This window comes from Coregonus lavaretus (genome assembly GCF_964263955.1).
Source record: "Coregonus lavaretus genome assembly, chromosome: 28".
NCBI classification, from domain to species: domain Eukaryota; kingdom Metazoa; phylum Chordata; class Actinopteri; order Salmoniformes; family Salmonidae; genus Coregonus; species Coregonus lavaretus.
Window position 1 is genome coordinate 3,114,063 of NC_140015.1, and position 15,672 is coordinate 3,129,734.

At 41.3% G+C, this 15,672-nt stretch overlaps 1 protein-coding gene across 2 annotated transcripts in view; it reads right to left on the minus strand.

Moving 5' to 3' along the window:
- The window catches only part of lat (linker for activation of T cells), a 29,682-nt gene extending 16,585 nt beyond the window's left edge, over positions 1–13,097 (minus strand). The window contains exons 1-11 of one of the 2 annotated variants that reach the window (XM_084146092.1): positions 12,720–13,084; positions 11,393–11,507; positions 11,153–11,192; positions 10,887–10,918; positions 10,724–10,781; positions 10,561–10,610; positions 10,418–10,450; positions 9,937–9,979; positions 9,097–9,176; positions 6,821–6,922; positions 445–546 (exon numbers count right to left, since the gene is read on the minus strand). In XM_084146092.1, the coding sequence (XP_084002218.1) occupies positions 445–546; positions 6,821–6,922; positions 9,097–9,176; positions 9,937–9,979; positions 10,418–10,450; positions 10,561–10,610; positions 10,724–10,781; positions 10,887–10,918; positions 11,153–11,192; positions 11,393–11,501 (649 nt within the window). In that variant the 5' untranslated portion in view covers positions 11,502–11,507; positions 12,720–13,084. Of the gene's footprint in view, positions 1–353; positions 547–6,820; positions 6,923–9,096; positions 9,177–9,936; positions 9,980–10,417; positions 10,451–10,560; positions 10,611–10,723; positions 10,782–10,886; positions 10,919–11,152; positions 11,193–11,392; positions 11,508–12,719 lie in introns of both variants that reach the window. The other variant, XR_014610152.1, reaches the window with a different exon arrangement.
- Positions 13,098–15,672: the final 2,575 nt, after the last annotated feature.

The following is a 15,672-nucleotide window of genomic DNA, read 5'->3' on the forward strand; positions in this document are numbered from 1 at the left end:
AGAACCATGAACTGTAACTTATGCAGACATTTAATTACCTGACATATTTGGCAATTTATCAATTCATTGGCACAATATCGTCCACTTCATCTTTTAAAAGAGAAGTATGGCACTAGGAAAGTTGATATGTGACAAAACAGATCATTCATCTGTGGGCTACATGCATAGCACTTTGTTTTAAGCATTAACTTGTTCCCATGTTCTTACCCAAACTGGGTGCAGCATCTGTTAAAACTCAGTAATATCCCTCAAAAACACAGGGATGACAATCCGGGTTAGTAATAAAGTAAACAGTTTATAAAGAGCTGCTCCCTCACTCCTTCCAAGGCATAAAGAGTTACATGGGTTATTACAACTGTCAAAAAAGCAGGGATTCCTGATTAATCAGCAAAAAATCACATTCCTGAAAAGTGATTCTATTCAATGTGCCAATGTGGGCCATACCTTTAGTATTGACATAGTCATTGCTGCCTTCATCACTGTCATCACTCTTTTCCACGTCGACATTCATATCGGTATTCATATTGTCCTCCGCGCCACTGTTTTCTGTGAACACACAAACAGGTTTGAGGTATACAGTGCATTCGAAAAGTATTCAGACCTCTTCACTTTTTCCACATTTTGTTACGTTACAGCCTTTTCTAACCTGGATTAAATTGTTTCCCCCCCCCCCCTCATCATCTACACACAATACCCCATAATGACAGAGCAAAAACTGATTTGTAGAAAAATTTGCAAATGTATTAAAAACAAAAAACTGATATACATTTACATAAGTATTCAGACCCTTTGCTTAGTACTTTGTTGAAGCACCTTTGGCAGCGATTACTCCTCTCAAGCTCTGTCAGGTTGGATGGGGAGCGTCGCTGCACAGCTATTTTCAGGTCTCCAGAGATATTCGATCGGGTTCATGTCTGGGCTCTGGCTGGGCCACTCAAGGACATTCAGAGACTTGTCCCGAAGCCACTCTTGCGTTGTCTTGGCTGTGTGCTTAGGGTCATTGTACTGTTGGAAGGTGAACCTTCGCCCCAGTCTGAGGTCCTGAGTGCTCTGGAGCAGGTTTTCATCAAAGATCTCTCTGTACTTTTCTCCGTTCATCTTTCCCTCGATCCGGACTAGTCTCCCAGTCCCTACCACTGAAAAACATCCCCACAGCATGATGCTGCCACCACCATGCTTCACCGTAGGGATGGTATTGGCCAAGTGATGAGCGGTGCCTGGTTTCCTCCAGACATTACGCTTGGCATTCAGGCCAAAGAGTTCAATCTTGGTTTCATCAGACCAAAGAAACTTGTTTCTCATGATCTGAGAGTCCTTTAGGTGCCTTTTGGCAAACTCCACCATAAAGGCCTAATTGGTGTGCTGCAGAGATGGTTGTCCTTCTGGAAGGTTCTCCCATCTCCACAGAGGAACTCTGGAGCTCTGTCAGAGTGACCATCGGGTTCTTGGTCACCTCCCTGACCAAAGTCCTTCTCCCCCAATTGCTCAATTTGGCCAGGCGGCCAGCTCTAGGAAGAGTCTTGGTGGTTCCAAACTTCTTCCATTTAAGAATGATGGAGGCCACTGTGTTCTTGGGGACCTTCAATGCTGCAGAAATGTTTTGGTACCCTTCCCCAGATCTGTGCATCGACACAATCCTGTCTCTGAGCTCTACGGACAATTCCTTTGACCTCATGGCTTGGTTTTTGCTCTGACATGCACTGTCAACTGTGGGACCTTATATAGACAGGTGTGTGCCTTTCCAAATCATGTCCAATCAATTGACTTTACCACAGGTGGACTCCAATCAAGTTGTAGAAACATCTCAAGGATGATCAATGAAAACAGGATGCACCTACCCCCAAGCCATAAGACTCCTGAACAGCTAATCAAATGGTTACCCAGACTGTTTGCATTGCCCACCCCCCCTCTATTTTTACGCTGATGCTACTCTCTGTTTATTATTTATGCAGTCACTTTACCTCTACCTACATGTACATATTACCTCAATTACCTTGACTAACCGGTGCCCCCGCACATTGACTCTGTACCGGTACCCCCTGTATATAGCCTCGCTACTGTTATTTTACTGCTGCTCTTTCATTATTAGTCCATTTTTTATTGTTTATTTACTTATCTATTTTTCACTTAACACTTATTTTTCTTAAAACCACATTGTTGGTTAAGGGCTTGTAAGTAAGCATTTCACTGTTGTATTCTGCGCATGTGACAAATACAATTTGACTTGATTCGATTTGACCTGAGCTCAATTTTGAGTCTCATAGCAAACGGTGTGAATACTTATGTTAATAAGGTACCTGTTTTTTATTTTTAATAATATAGCAGACATTTCCAAAAAATCTGTTTTCGCTTTGTCATTATGGGGTACTGTGTGTAGATTAATGAGGATTTTTATTTATTTAATCAATTTTAGAATAAGGCCGTAACGTAACAAAATGTGGGAAAAGTGAAGGGGTCTGAATACTTTCCAAATACACTTTATCTGTACACTCCAGTCCACAACCCTTGTGATGTTTATACTGATAAACCTACAGGACATATTTCTATTGCATCACTCACCCTGCTCTTTGTCCTCCTCTGCTTCAACATTTACATATCATATGAACATGATGTGAATACTTCAAACAGCATTTTATCAATAATATTCTATGGCACATCAAGATGCCTTTTCCTGATTTCTAAACCTATGTATAACTTTCTGCACATGTGCTTCAGAAAAACTTTAAAGAGGAAAGAAATCTGCTGCTGCTGGCAACATATGTATGCAAATTGTGCTCTATTCAAGCTGTATCGCCTGAAGCGTTACAGATTGTGCACAATGTTAAGGTAATTTGAAGCGTTTACAATGAATGCAGTCTCCACGAAAGCTGAATTTCTGCAATAAGGATTGAATACAGCCCTTAATCCACAAAACTCTTTTGAGTCTCCTAAATGTACATATTGGCATGCATTGCACTTGTGATTTCAACTGAAATGTTTTATTGTGTATGTACTGTAATATCCATGTATTTAACTGTCTTTAAAGCCCTATTCACACGGGACTAGTATTACTATAGAACGTCAGTTATGTAATTATTACCCCAGCATGTCAGTTTTTCCAGTGGACGACACGGATGGGATTAGTTTTACCAAACTGCCTCTGTAATTCATTTTTTTCCTCATTCAAAATTGACTGTTATGACGGAAGCCTGGAGGCTCTTCTAGGCGTGAAGATATTTCAAATGTCTAGGATAGCCTAATATTGACCTAATCAGTGGCCACCCGTCATTCAGGGCAGGTGGGGCAAAACGCAAAAAAAATATTGAGTTAATAAAGCCGCATACAAACATGGTCTCTTTTTTGCTTTCTTGAATAAGGCAGCTCCAAAATACAGGTGCTTTTTGTGGTGCTGGGGCAGCCAGCGGAAAATACAGAGCGTAGGGGTTGGTAATCTTCTCTAGTTGCGCCGTGATTGGCTCAGTATTCTGTCACTCATGGGAACACTACGTTACCGCAAAATCTACAGGGGACCCAGTCCAAATTCAAAGTAGACAGCCCTCTGCCCTAAACCCGCAGTCCTTGAATAACGTTTTACATCACATCCGAGTGTACCTTAAATGTTCCTTGCCCAAGCGAGGGAGAGTGATGATCGGAGAGGCAACGTCCTTGGTGGAAATCTTGAAATTGAGCTTAAAAACAACCAACCTAAAGCTATGACTGTACCTAGCAAGCTAACATAGCTAGCTAGCACTCCTGTCAGGTAACTTAGCTAGCTACAGTTACCCATAGCTAGCTAGCTAGCTAGTTTTATTTGGTCATTTCTTCCAATACATTTCAGAATTCCCAAAGCTATGTTTATGAAGCTAGCTACGTTTTATAGAGTCCTCACTACGAGACTAAGCCAATTTTCCAACGCTAAAATCAATGTAATCTATTTTTTTTTTTTTTGCAAGCTAGCTTCATAATTTTGCAGCTGTGTTGATTACATTTGACACTTTGCAGCCACCGGAGTATGACACATGACAACAGTTTGCATTGAATAGTGGGTCATATCAACCCCATAAGTGATCTTAGTTCTTCACTCGCTCCCTCAAGCTAAATCGAGGGCCGAGGAGGTAACGTTAGTGAATTGAACCTCCGTTGACAATCAAACTGCATCCGGTTTCGACGGGGATTCCCCCAAAGGAAAGTGACTAGCGCGAGGGCTGAGGGGGTACAAATAAAAATTTTGGACTGCAGCCAGGGAGAGCTCGAAAGTTCAAGCCCCCTTGGGTGCTGCCATAGATTTACATTAGAAGTGCCCATCCAAGAAGGCTCAAAGTCATTGGCCACAGATAAAATGACGTCAAATCACATTATATCTACCGTAGCTTTGATTGGACTGATCACGTCAACATCATACTTTCAAAATCTTAGCTAGCAAGCTAGACAAGCAGTCATCATCATGAATCACGTCGACAATATACTGGCAAATCCTTTTCAATCCTTGTCATATGAAGAGAAATTATAGATAAAACGTATCGTGGCTCATCGGCCATAAACATTACGCAACAAGTTGGAAATCGCAAATTCAACAATGAGTGGTTTGGAAGGAATCAGTGGCTAACTGCAAGTGTTCACACGCGACACCATGGGCGAGAAAAGGTTGAATACATTGGCCATGCTTTCAATCCAGCATGACTTTAGCCACATTCAAAACAACTGGAAACTAGGAACTGGGAAATCTCAGACTTCAGTGAGTTTAAGACAACTGGGAAATCGGAAAAAAACGAGCTCCGACTGGGAAAACATGTTTTGAACGGTCATCCAACTCGGGCCTCTTTCTAGAGCTCCGACCTGAAGATCACTGACATCATGATTCAACCTCGTTTTTTTTCCAGAGTTCCCAGTTGTCTTGAAAGCACCATAAATCCAGAGAATGCCATATTTGATGACAAAGTTTCATGACAAAGTTTGCCCACAAGAAGGACTGCCGCGCCATCTTCCTGTTCAAGTGAGTCCAAAAATGTATTGTTTGCTGCTGCATAAATGATGCAATATGCCAGGGAGATATGTATACTGTAGCTAAGAAAGTAATACTAAATGTGTAGTAAGTTGTTAGTAGCCCATGTGCCTCACCCTAATAAATTGGTCCCTTTCCCCCTCATAACTTAGCCTACTGTTCTGACTTGGTGGTGCACATGTAGCCTATAGCCTGTTTTAGTGAAATGTCATCATCGAATATTGTAGGAGCTTTCATTGTCTGCTTATATACCCCCTTTATTTATCCTACAGTTCCTACTTGGTGTACAGGGAGAATACTGTAAGAACGTCCCATGTTTTGAATTCTGTCGCTGTACATTTAAAAAGTGCTGAACAAATAGTTATATTGACTACGTCCGTCTTAGCTCACTCATTAATTTCTTAATCGAAATTACGGATTGCCTCTTATCCGCTCATCGTTCCCTAATGCCATGGTTTGTACTTCTCAATTGTCAGTAGAAACCACATTTGTTTAAGCAATTCATCCATATCAGCTATGTTTTTTTAAAAGGCAGTTAATAGGGCTGCCAGACAAGGCTCCGCCGATAGTCAGATGTAGCTGTGCTAAGGATTCACTCCATGCTTTTGAAAAGAAAGCTCTGCTGTTGAAACAGCTTTGTTTATGCTCTAACATGCATCTAAGAAAAAAAATGTTGAGTTTGTGCCACCAAGATTTACATGCTAAAAATCGCCACTTAACCTAATGGCCTTCAGTTCGGAGAAATTCAAAATAATAATGCATATCTATAGACCCCTTTCTGTGTTTACAAACATTGCCGCACGAGGGCGTTGCGCGCAAGTTGGTGGCAGAACAAGGGGGAGTTCTTTATAGAACGGCAGCAGAAATTGCCTCTATTTACATGTTGCTTATGAGTGCATTTCACACTACTTTTGGATTATAATTTGATTTTAAGGCTCCTATGAATGTCCTGCTTAATATAATGTTTGTCATCATCACAAATCAACTGCATTATACTTAAAATACACTTCAACTTCAACCAGTAAAATGGCTCTTTGGCTAGCTTTTGCTACAGCCTATATCACTGAGCGTTAGCGTTCTAGCTAACAACTGCTGCATCCAAAATAGTTATTTTGCAAAGATCACAACCAAATAAAATGTTAGCGACTGTTCAAGCAAGAATCAAAACATCATTGTAAGAGTATGAGTTATTTTGTTTAGAAGTAATAAAAACTTAAATCTAGGCTATGTTGAATGGGTACAGATGGCGATGGCTTTCTTACTGACGCCAAGAGTCGCGAGCATCTGTGCGTGACGTCATTGTGTCGTGTACTGGAAAAGGGTCTATAAGAACCATTAACTGTAACCTATGCAGACATTTAATTACCTGACGTATTTGGCAATTTATCAATTCATTGGCACAATATCGTCCACTTCATCTTTTAAAAGAGAAGTATGGCACTAGGAAAGTTGATATGTGACAAAACAGATCATTCATCTGTAGGCTACGTGCATAGCACTTTGTTTTAAGCATTCATCTGTTCCCATGTTCTACCCAAACTGGGTGCAGCACCTGTTAAACTTTAATATTACATTTACGTCATTTAGCAGATGCTCTTATCCAGAGCGACTTACAAATTGGTGCATTCACCTTATGATAACCCTCAAAAACACAGGGATGACGATCCGGGTTAGTAATAAAGTAATCAGTTTTAAAGTGCTGCTCCCTCACTCCATCCAAGGCATAAAGAGTTCCATGGGTTATTACAACTGTCAAAAAAGCAGGGATTCCTGATTAATCAGGAAAAATCACATCCCTGAAAAGTGATATTCTATTCAATGTGCCAATGTGGGCCATACCTTTAGTATTGACATAGTCATTGCTGCCTTCATCACTGTCATCACTCTTTTCCACGTCGACATTCATATCGGTATTCATATTGTCCTCCGCGCCACTGTTTTCTGTGAACACAAAAACACATACAGGATTGAGGTATATACTGTATATGTACACTCCAGTCCACAACCCTTGTGATGTTTATACTGATAAACCTACAGGACATATTTCTATTGCATCACTCACCCTGCTCTTTGTCCTCCTCTGCTTCTACATTTACATATCATATGAACATGATGTGAATACTTCAAACAGCATTTTATCAATAATATTCTATGGCCCATCAAGACGCCTTTTCCTGATTTCTAAACCTCTGTATAACTTTCTGCACATGTGCTTCAGAAAAACTTTAAAGAGGACAGAAATCTGCTGCTGCTGGCAACATATGTATGCAAATTAGTGCTCTATTCAAGCTGTATCGCCTGAAGCGTTACAGATTGTGCACTAGAAATGTTAAGGTAATTTGAAGCGTTTACCGCGAATGCAGTCTTCGCAAAAGCGGGGACATAGCCTTTACATTTCAATCACGCTGTAAAGCTGAACTTCAGCGATAAGATTTGAATACAGCCCTTAATCAACAAAACTGAGTCTCCTAAATGTACAAATTGTCAAATCAAATCAAATTTTATGTCACATGCGCCGACAGGTGTAGAACTTATAGTGAAACGCTTACTTACAAGCCCTTAACCAACAATGCAGTTAAGAAAAATAAGTGTTAAGAAAGTATTTACTAAATAAACTGAAGTAAACAATAACAAATACAAAAATACAGTACCAGTCAAAAGTTTGGACACACCTACTCATTCAAGGGTTTTTCTTTATTTTTACTATTTTCTACATTGTAGAATAATAGTGAAGACATCAAAACTATGAAATAACACATATGGAATCATGTAGTAACCAAAAAAAGTGTTAATAAAAACAAAATATATTTCATATTTGAGATTCTTCAAATAGCCACCCTTTGCCTTGATGACAGCTTTGCACTCTAGTATTACTATAGGACATTGGTTATGTACAGTGGTGGAAAAAGTACCCAATTGTCATACTTGAGTAAGAGTAAAGATATCTTCATAGAAAATTACTCAAGTAAAAGTGAAAGTCACCCAGTAAAATACTACTTGAGTAAAAGTCTAAAAGTATTTGGTTTTAAATATACGTATCAAAAGTAAATGTAATTGCTCAAATATACTTAAGTACAAAAGTAAAAGTATACATTATTCCAAATTCCTTATATTAAGCAAACCAGACAGCACCATTTTAGTTTTATTTTTGGATAGCCAGGGGCACACTCCAACACTCAGACATCAATTACAAACGAAGCATGTGTGTTTAGTGAGTCCGCCAGATCAGAGGCAGTAGCGATGACCAGGGATGTTCTCTTGATAAGTGCGTGAATTGGACAATGTTTCTGTCATGCTAAGCATTCAAAATGTAACGAGTACTTTTGGGTGTCAGGGAAAATGTATGGAGTAAAAAGTACATAATCTTTAAGAACCATGAACTGTAACCTATGCAGACGTTTAATTACCTGACGTACTTGGCAATTTATCAATTCATTGGCACAATATCGTCCACTTCATCTTTTAAAAGAGAAGTATGGCACTAGGAAAGTTGATATGTGACAAAACAGTTCATTCAGCTGTAGGCTACGTGCATAGCACTTTGTTTTAAGCATCAATTTGTTCCCAAGTTCTTACCCAAACTGGTGCAGCATCTGTTAAACTCTGTAAGATCCCTCAAAACACAGGGATGAACTGGGAGTTTGCCAAAAAACAGTAGGTTTTTAGGGCTGGGATAATAACCTTCCTGCCATGTACAAATTACTGACATGGCAGATTCGGACAGGACTAAAATTACGGATGTGGTGATTTGTGCTCGTGCACATAATTACATTACCTGAGCTCCCCCAGTAAAATGTATCCCCTCCGAATAGGGCTTACTGCCATGTGGATATCACAAAAAATAAATAAATAATTCAACCACAATATGTCACAAAAGCCCTATTCGCACAGGACTAGTATTACTATAGAATGTCGGTTATGTAATTATTACCAGAGAATGTCAGTTTTTCCAGTGGACAATTTGGACGGGATTAGTTTAACCAGTTTTACCAAATTACGGATGTGGTGATTTGTGCTCGTGCACATAATTACATTACCTGAGCTCCCCCATTAAAATGTATCCTGTCCGAAGAGGGCTAAAGTAATGAGTCACCTCTCCACCCCACATTACCTACCTGTAACTTGGGAGCTTTTGGAGATGAGACATTGATTGGAATGACGCAGAGACCCAGTCGGATCTGATGGTAACACTATTCTATATGGAGGAACGAGAGAGAGGTTACACAAAACCCGAGACACCCCAGTACTCTATAGCCACAGAATTAACAGTCATTTAATTTAGCCAAGACAGTCCACTCAGTAACAATTGCCACTTTTTCCCCCCAGAAAACCCTGGAAAAGCAAAGTGTAACATTCACAGTCAGGCACTGACATACAGTAGACACTGAGGATACAAAACATTATGAACACCTGTTCTTTCCATGACTTAGACTGACCAAGTGAATCCAGGTAAAAGCTATGATCCTTTACTGATGTCACTTGTTAAATCCAATTCAATCAGTGTAGATGAAGGGGAGGAGACATGTTAATTAAGGATTTTTAAGCCTCGAGACAATTGAGACATGGATTGTGTATGTGTGCCATTCAGAGGGTGAATGGGCAAGATAAATATTTAAGTGCCTTTGAACGGGGTATGGTAGTAGGTGCCAGGCACACATGTTTGTGTCAAGAACTACAATGCTGCTGGGTTTATCACGCTCAACAGTTTCTCATGTGTATCAAGAAAGGTCCCCCACCCAAAGGACATCCAGCCAACTTGACACAACTGTGTGCAGCATTGGAGTCAACATGGGCCAGCATCCCTGTGGAACGCTTTCAACACCTTGTAAAGTCCATGCCCCGACGAATTGAGGCTCTTCTGAGGGAAAGGGGGGGGGGTGCAACTCAATATTAGGAAGGTGTTCCTAATGATTGGTATACTCAGTGTATTTTGTCTAAATTAAATGAACACTCACAGGTAGCCTGATCCTGGTTCATAGTCGTCCACGTTGACATACTCTATAGAACAGAGAGAGCACATCCGCAGAGACACACGGACACACACACAGCTGTCAATCAATCACGTCAGAGTATATGAATGGTTTAATGTCCAATTGTCTGAGTAGGTGCAAAAGTAGGCAGGTACAGTAGCCTGGCGGTTAGAGCATTGGGCCAGTAATCAAAAGGTTGCTGGTTCAAACACCCAAGTCAACAAAGTGAAATCTTTGTCAATGTGCCCTTGAGCAAGGCACTTAACCCTGGCTCCAGGGGCGTCATATGGCTGACCCTGTAAAACAATACAGTTCACTGCACATATCTGGTGTATGTGACAATAAAACATTTTTTCACCTAAGGAGCAATGTGCCATTTTTCTAAACTTCTTCAGCAGTTACTGTACACAAAAGTTTGAGGGGATCAGTGTTATTGAACATGGTAGGATAATAGCGTTCACATTACCTTCTCCTGGAGTCTCATAGCCGTCATTACTCTCTGCAAGAACAAAGCTAACTATTAAAAAGGAACTGAACTGTGACGTTATGGAGATGGTGGTGGAAGAAAGAAACCAAAGGGGAGAAAATAGACAGGAAGAGACATCTCACCATTTTCAATTGGGGTGACAGAGTTCGGTCTCCCAACGGTCTGTGGTGAACTGTGGGATAGAAAGACGGGTACATTTCGCTTGACGGGTAATATGAGTCATTGTCTGTGAGTCAGTCACGTATGTGTGTGCGTGCGTTTGTTTGTGTGTGTGTAGTAACTCACATGGGTGAAAGGAGGCTGGAAGGGGGAGCGCCACAGCTTGTGGCAGCAGAGGGGTTGTCTGAGGAGGAAGGTTCGTCATAGTCATCATCATCATCATACATTTTTCTAAAGAAGTATCATGAAAAGATTTTGGTAGAACATTAGCCATCACACACATACTCACATGGTCGGTGGGCCAACCCGAATCCTGGGGTGCTGAGTGGAGAAGAAACCAGAGCGTTGGTAGAGGTTTGAATCGTAACCTGACTCAACACTGTACATGCACTGATATCAACTGGAGATTTGTGCAAACATTCAGGCCCACTTTTTGTCGGGGACACTTACACAGTGCACCGGACATATATTACAAGTGCCACAGAAAACGTTTGAATATTTTGTTTAATTTTTATGAATAGGCACTGAATAGTTGTTTTATCAAAAAGTGCTTACTGTTGAGTGTAATCCTCACTGTAACGCTGCTGAATGGACGCTGAGGGGTAAAAAAAAGTTCTGTAAATGCGTTTTATTATTTCTAATTATTTACATTTAACCCTTATTTTACCAGTTAAGCTGACTGAGAAGAACACTTTCTCATTTACAGCATTAACTTTTACATACATAGAGCCCATTTTAATTAAATACAACTTTATTGATTCCATCAGGGGTATAGTAACAAAGCATTGGTATTACTAGGGAGGTTGTGTCTTCTGCAGCTGAGACACAGGCCAGTCAACAGGATGAGTGACAGGAGGACCGCTCCACTCAACAGCGACACATACAGCTGCACAGACACCTCCATCACTGTCTGCAGGAAGAACACAACACACACAAACTCATCCAGTCAGGTTACACTTTTGACATGACACTATTAAAGCAGTATTATGCTGTCTTCTCTGACCCAGATTAAGACTAGTCTTGGACTAAGAAGCAAGTTAAATGGAGATTCTCAATTGAAAGTGATTTGTAGTCCAAGACTAAAAAATGGCCCCTAATGTTGTAATATACGTTTTTTTTTTAATCTCCTCTGAATAGGAATGTGGTTGTCAGTGTTAAATCCTCATCATGTCATTTTCCTTCCTTGTGATTTTGGATTCTCCATTTCACACATGCTGTCTCTCTCTAACTTTCTTGCTAACTCTATAACTCTGTGGTTGAGTTCAGCTCTCTAATGACAGGAAACGGATTTCCTGTATTTTCAAATAACCAGCACACTCTTCACAAACTGTATATAAATTATGTAATCACACACCTTTCTGTATTTTACATAATATCTACAGTACCGTGACACATAAAGCATAAACTCCACACAAAATAAGACTACCTCAAGAACAGACACATGACTACAATGACACTACAGTGTGGTACCATACGGCTGGCATTTACTCATTTGCAGGACCTTTCTCCCTCCAAACCTTTTAATAGGTAGTGAGTTGAACTCAAAAGGGCCCATAATTGTGACAAATGGTGGCCATTTTGTGTCGCGACACCCCTCCCGGAGAAAGCCACAAGGAGGGTGACTTTTCTGCCAAACTCAGACTGATCTAGATCTAGATCTTAGTAGAGCGAGGGACAGCTGATCTGAAAGGCTAGCTTAGACCCAGTTAGGTGGTATAGTACAGCGCTGCTGGACCTGAGGCCTTCAGAAAACCTAGGCCCTGTGCAGGTGGCCATGATGTTGAAGAACATTCAGATTCAGTCAAAGTAATTTATATCTACAACATTGTGAACATGTCTATATGCTAAAATAATTTTGGGTTAATCAACACTGTTGTGAGTACCAGGGATGGGGTCAATTCCAGTAAATTCAGGAAATACATTGAAATTCCAATACTCTTCAATGCTTTTCACTGGGGAAAATTTGGAATTGGAATTTGGTTTACTTTCTGAATTGACCCCAACCCAGGTGAATACATCAACAAGTTACTTCTTCACTTCTTGCTTATTCTCTACTAACCTAGAGGTTAAGAAACTAGGCATAAAGTAGAAGTCAATCAGTGGAGGGAGTTTTCATACATACCTGGCACGTGTTGTGTAGATTCCCAACAGATCGTTAAGTCGTAGGTCGCTGATGATCTGCCAGGTGGTCAATGAGATTGGTTCTAAACCGGAGGTCGAGTTCAGGCCGAGTTGACCGCAATCCAATCCCCAGACCAGCTCAGTCGTCAGCTATACTGTGAGATGTGCCATTTTGGATGCATCTGATCTACAGTATACCATACCTGTCTGTTGCTCAAATCCCTATCCTACCACATGCAACTCTATTTAACACTATCTGTTCTTTTTGTCCACTCTGGGTTTTCCTCTCTTTCAGTGAACTGTAAGGAATCTTGACTATAGCAGCGTGACATAGGTGCCTTCCTCGATGCACCCTTCTGTCTGTACGACCTGTTCAGTCTCCTCCTCCTTCCTTTTCTCACTCTTCTCATCAACTCTCCTACCCCGCTGTCATCTCAGCCTCCCCCAATGTGCCTTTCTTCTATCGTTCTTCACAATGTTGTTTCAGATCACCTCTCCCCACCACCGTACCTCTGATCTTATCGCCCACTTCTCTCTCTCACTACCTCTCTCGGAGAGACCTGAAACACACATTAAAATACAGGGAATGACAAGTATTCAGTTCTTGGTTCAAAAGATGTATGTACCATCCTAGTGTTCTAAATCAAAATCCTACGCCGGGGTACCCCAAGGGTCTGTATTTGGACCAGTGTTTATGCTGTAGAGGGAACAGTGGAAACAGCATAAGAAGTGGCCAACATTCAGACCCTTGGCTATCATTTGGTCCATGCGTGTCAATAATCAGTAATCGTCAACTGAGTTGCTAATTGAGCTGTCAGTAATAATGCTTTATTTTTTAGTCAGGGAAGTAGAATCTGAAAATCAACTCAGAAATGTCAGTTAGATAGATAGTACACGACACAGACATGGAATGGCAAATCACGACAGGTGCCTCTTATACAGTGAGGGAAAAAAGGATTTGATCCCCTGCTGATTTTGTACGTTTGCCCACTGACAAAGAAATTATCAGACTATCATTTTAATGGTAGGTTTATTTGAACAGTGAGAGACAGAATAACAACAAAAACATCCAGAAAAACGCATGTCAAAAATGTTATAAATTGATTTGCATTTTAATGAGGGAAATAAGTATTTGACCCCTTCTCAATCAGAAAGATTTCTGGCTCCCAGGTGTCTTTTATACAGGTAACGAGCTGAGATTAGGAGCACACTCTTAAAGGGAGTGCTCCTAATCTCAGTTTGTTACCTGTATAAAAAGACACCTGTCCACAGAAGCAATCAATCAATCAGATTCCAAACTCTCCACCATGGCCAAGACCAAAGAGCTCTCCAAGGATGTCAGGGACCAGATTGTAGACCTACACAAGGCTGGAATGGGCTACAAGACCATCGCCAAGCAGCTTGGTGAGAAGGTGACAACAGTTGGTGCGATTATTCGCAAATGGAAGAAACACAAAATAACTGTCAATCTCCCTCGGCCTGGGGCTCCATGCAAGATCTCACCTCGTGGAGTTGCAATGATCATGAGAACGGTGAGGAATCAGCCCAGAACTACACGGGAAGATCTTGTCAATGATCTCAAGGCAGCTGGGACCATAGTCACCAAGAAAACAATTGGTAACACTACGCCATGAAGGACTGAAATCCTGCAGCGCCCGCAAGGTCCCCCAAAGCATAATGTTTCCACCTCCATGTTTGACGGTGGGATGGTGTTCTTGGGGTCATATACACGTCTGAAGTTTGCCAATTAACATCTGAATGATTCAGAGGAGAACTGGGTGAAAGTGTTGAGATGAGACCAAAATTGAGCTCTTTGGCATCAACTCAACTCGCCGTGTTTGGAGGAGGAGGAATGCTGCCTATGACCCCAAGAACACCATCCCCACCGTCAAACATGGAGGTGGAAACATTATGCTTTGGGGGTGTATTTCTGCTAAGGGGACCGGACAACTTCACCGCATCAAAGGGACGATGGACAGGGCCATGTACCGTCAAATCTTGGGTGAGAACCTCCTTCCCTCAGCCAGGGCATTGAAAATGGGTCGTGGATGGGTATTCCAGCATGACAATGACCCAAAACACACGGCCAAGGCAACAAAGGAGTGTCTCAAGAAGAAGCACATTAAGGTCCTGGAGTGGCCTAGCCAGTCTCCAGACCTTAATCCCATAGAAAATCTGTGGAGGGAGCTGAAGGTTCGAGTTGCCAAACGTCAGCCTCGAAACCTTAATGACTTGGAAAAGATCTGCAAAGAGGAGTGGGACAAAATCCCTCCTGAGATGTGTGCAAACTTGGTGGCCAACTACAAGAAACGTCTGACCTCTGATTGCCAACAAGGGTCTTGCCACCAAGTACTAAGTCATGTTTTGCAGAGGGGTCAAATACTTATTTCCCTCATTAAAATGCAAATCAATTTATAACATTTTTGACATGCGTTTTTCAGGATTATTTTGTTGTTATTCTGTCTCTCACTGTTCAAATAAACCTACCATTAAAATTATAGACTGATCATTTCTTTGTCAGTGGGCAAACGTACAAAATCAGCAGGGGATCAAATACGTTTTCCCCCTCACTGTAGCTCTGTGTGTGTGTGTTCCCCATATTCATCAGTGTACTCATTATTATTGTCTCCAGACAATCATTTTAGGAGAAATGTTTTCGCTACTGTAGATGCTCCTCAAGCAGACCGCCATCAGAAAAGCTGGTTGGCATGGCATGGCACCCACACATGTGCCTCTGTGGTAGCGTTGGATCCGGTGTTGCATTGAGTGTTACCATCCTGGTTTAACTGCCTGAGCATCTGAGAAGATGCTAGTTCTCAGAAGAACACAAATGTCAAACTGCTCTGGACATACACACTCATGTGGGCGCACACATCCACCGTCTCGCAGCAGCGTTAAGATTGAATATTGTGTGAACGTTGCTCAAGCGACCTGCTTTCTCGCTCACCCTCCCA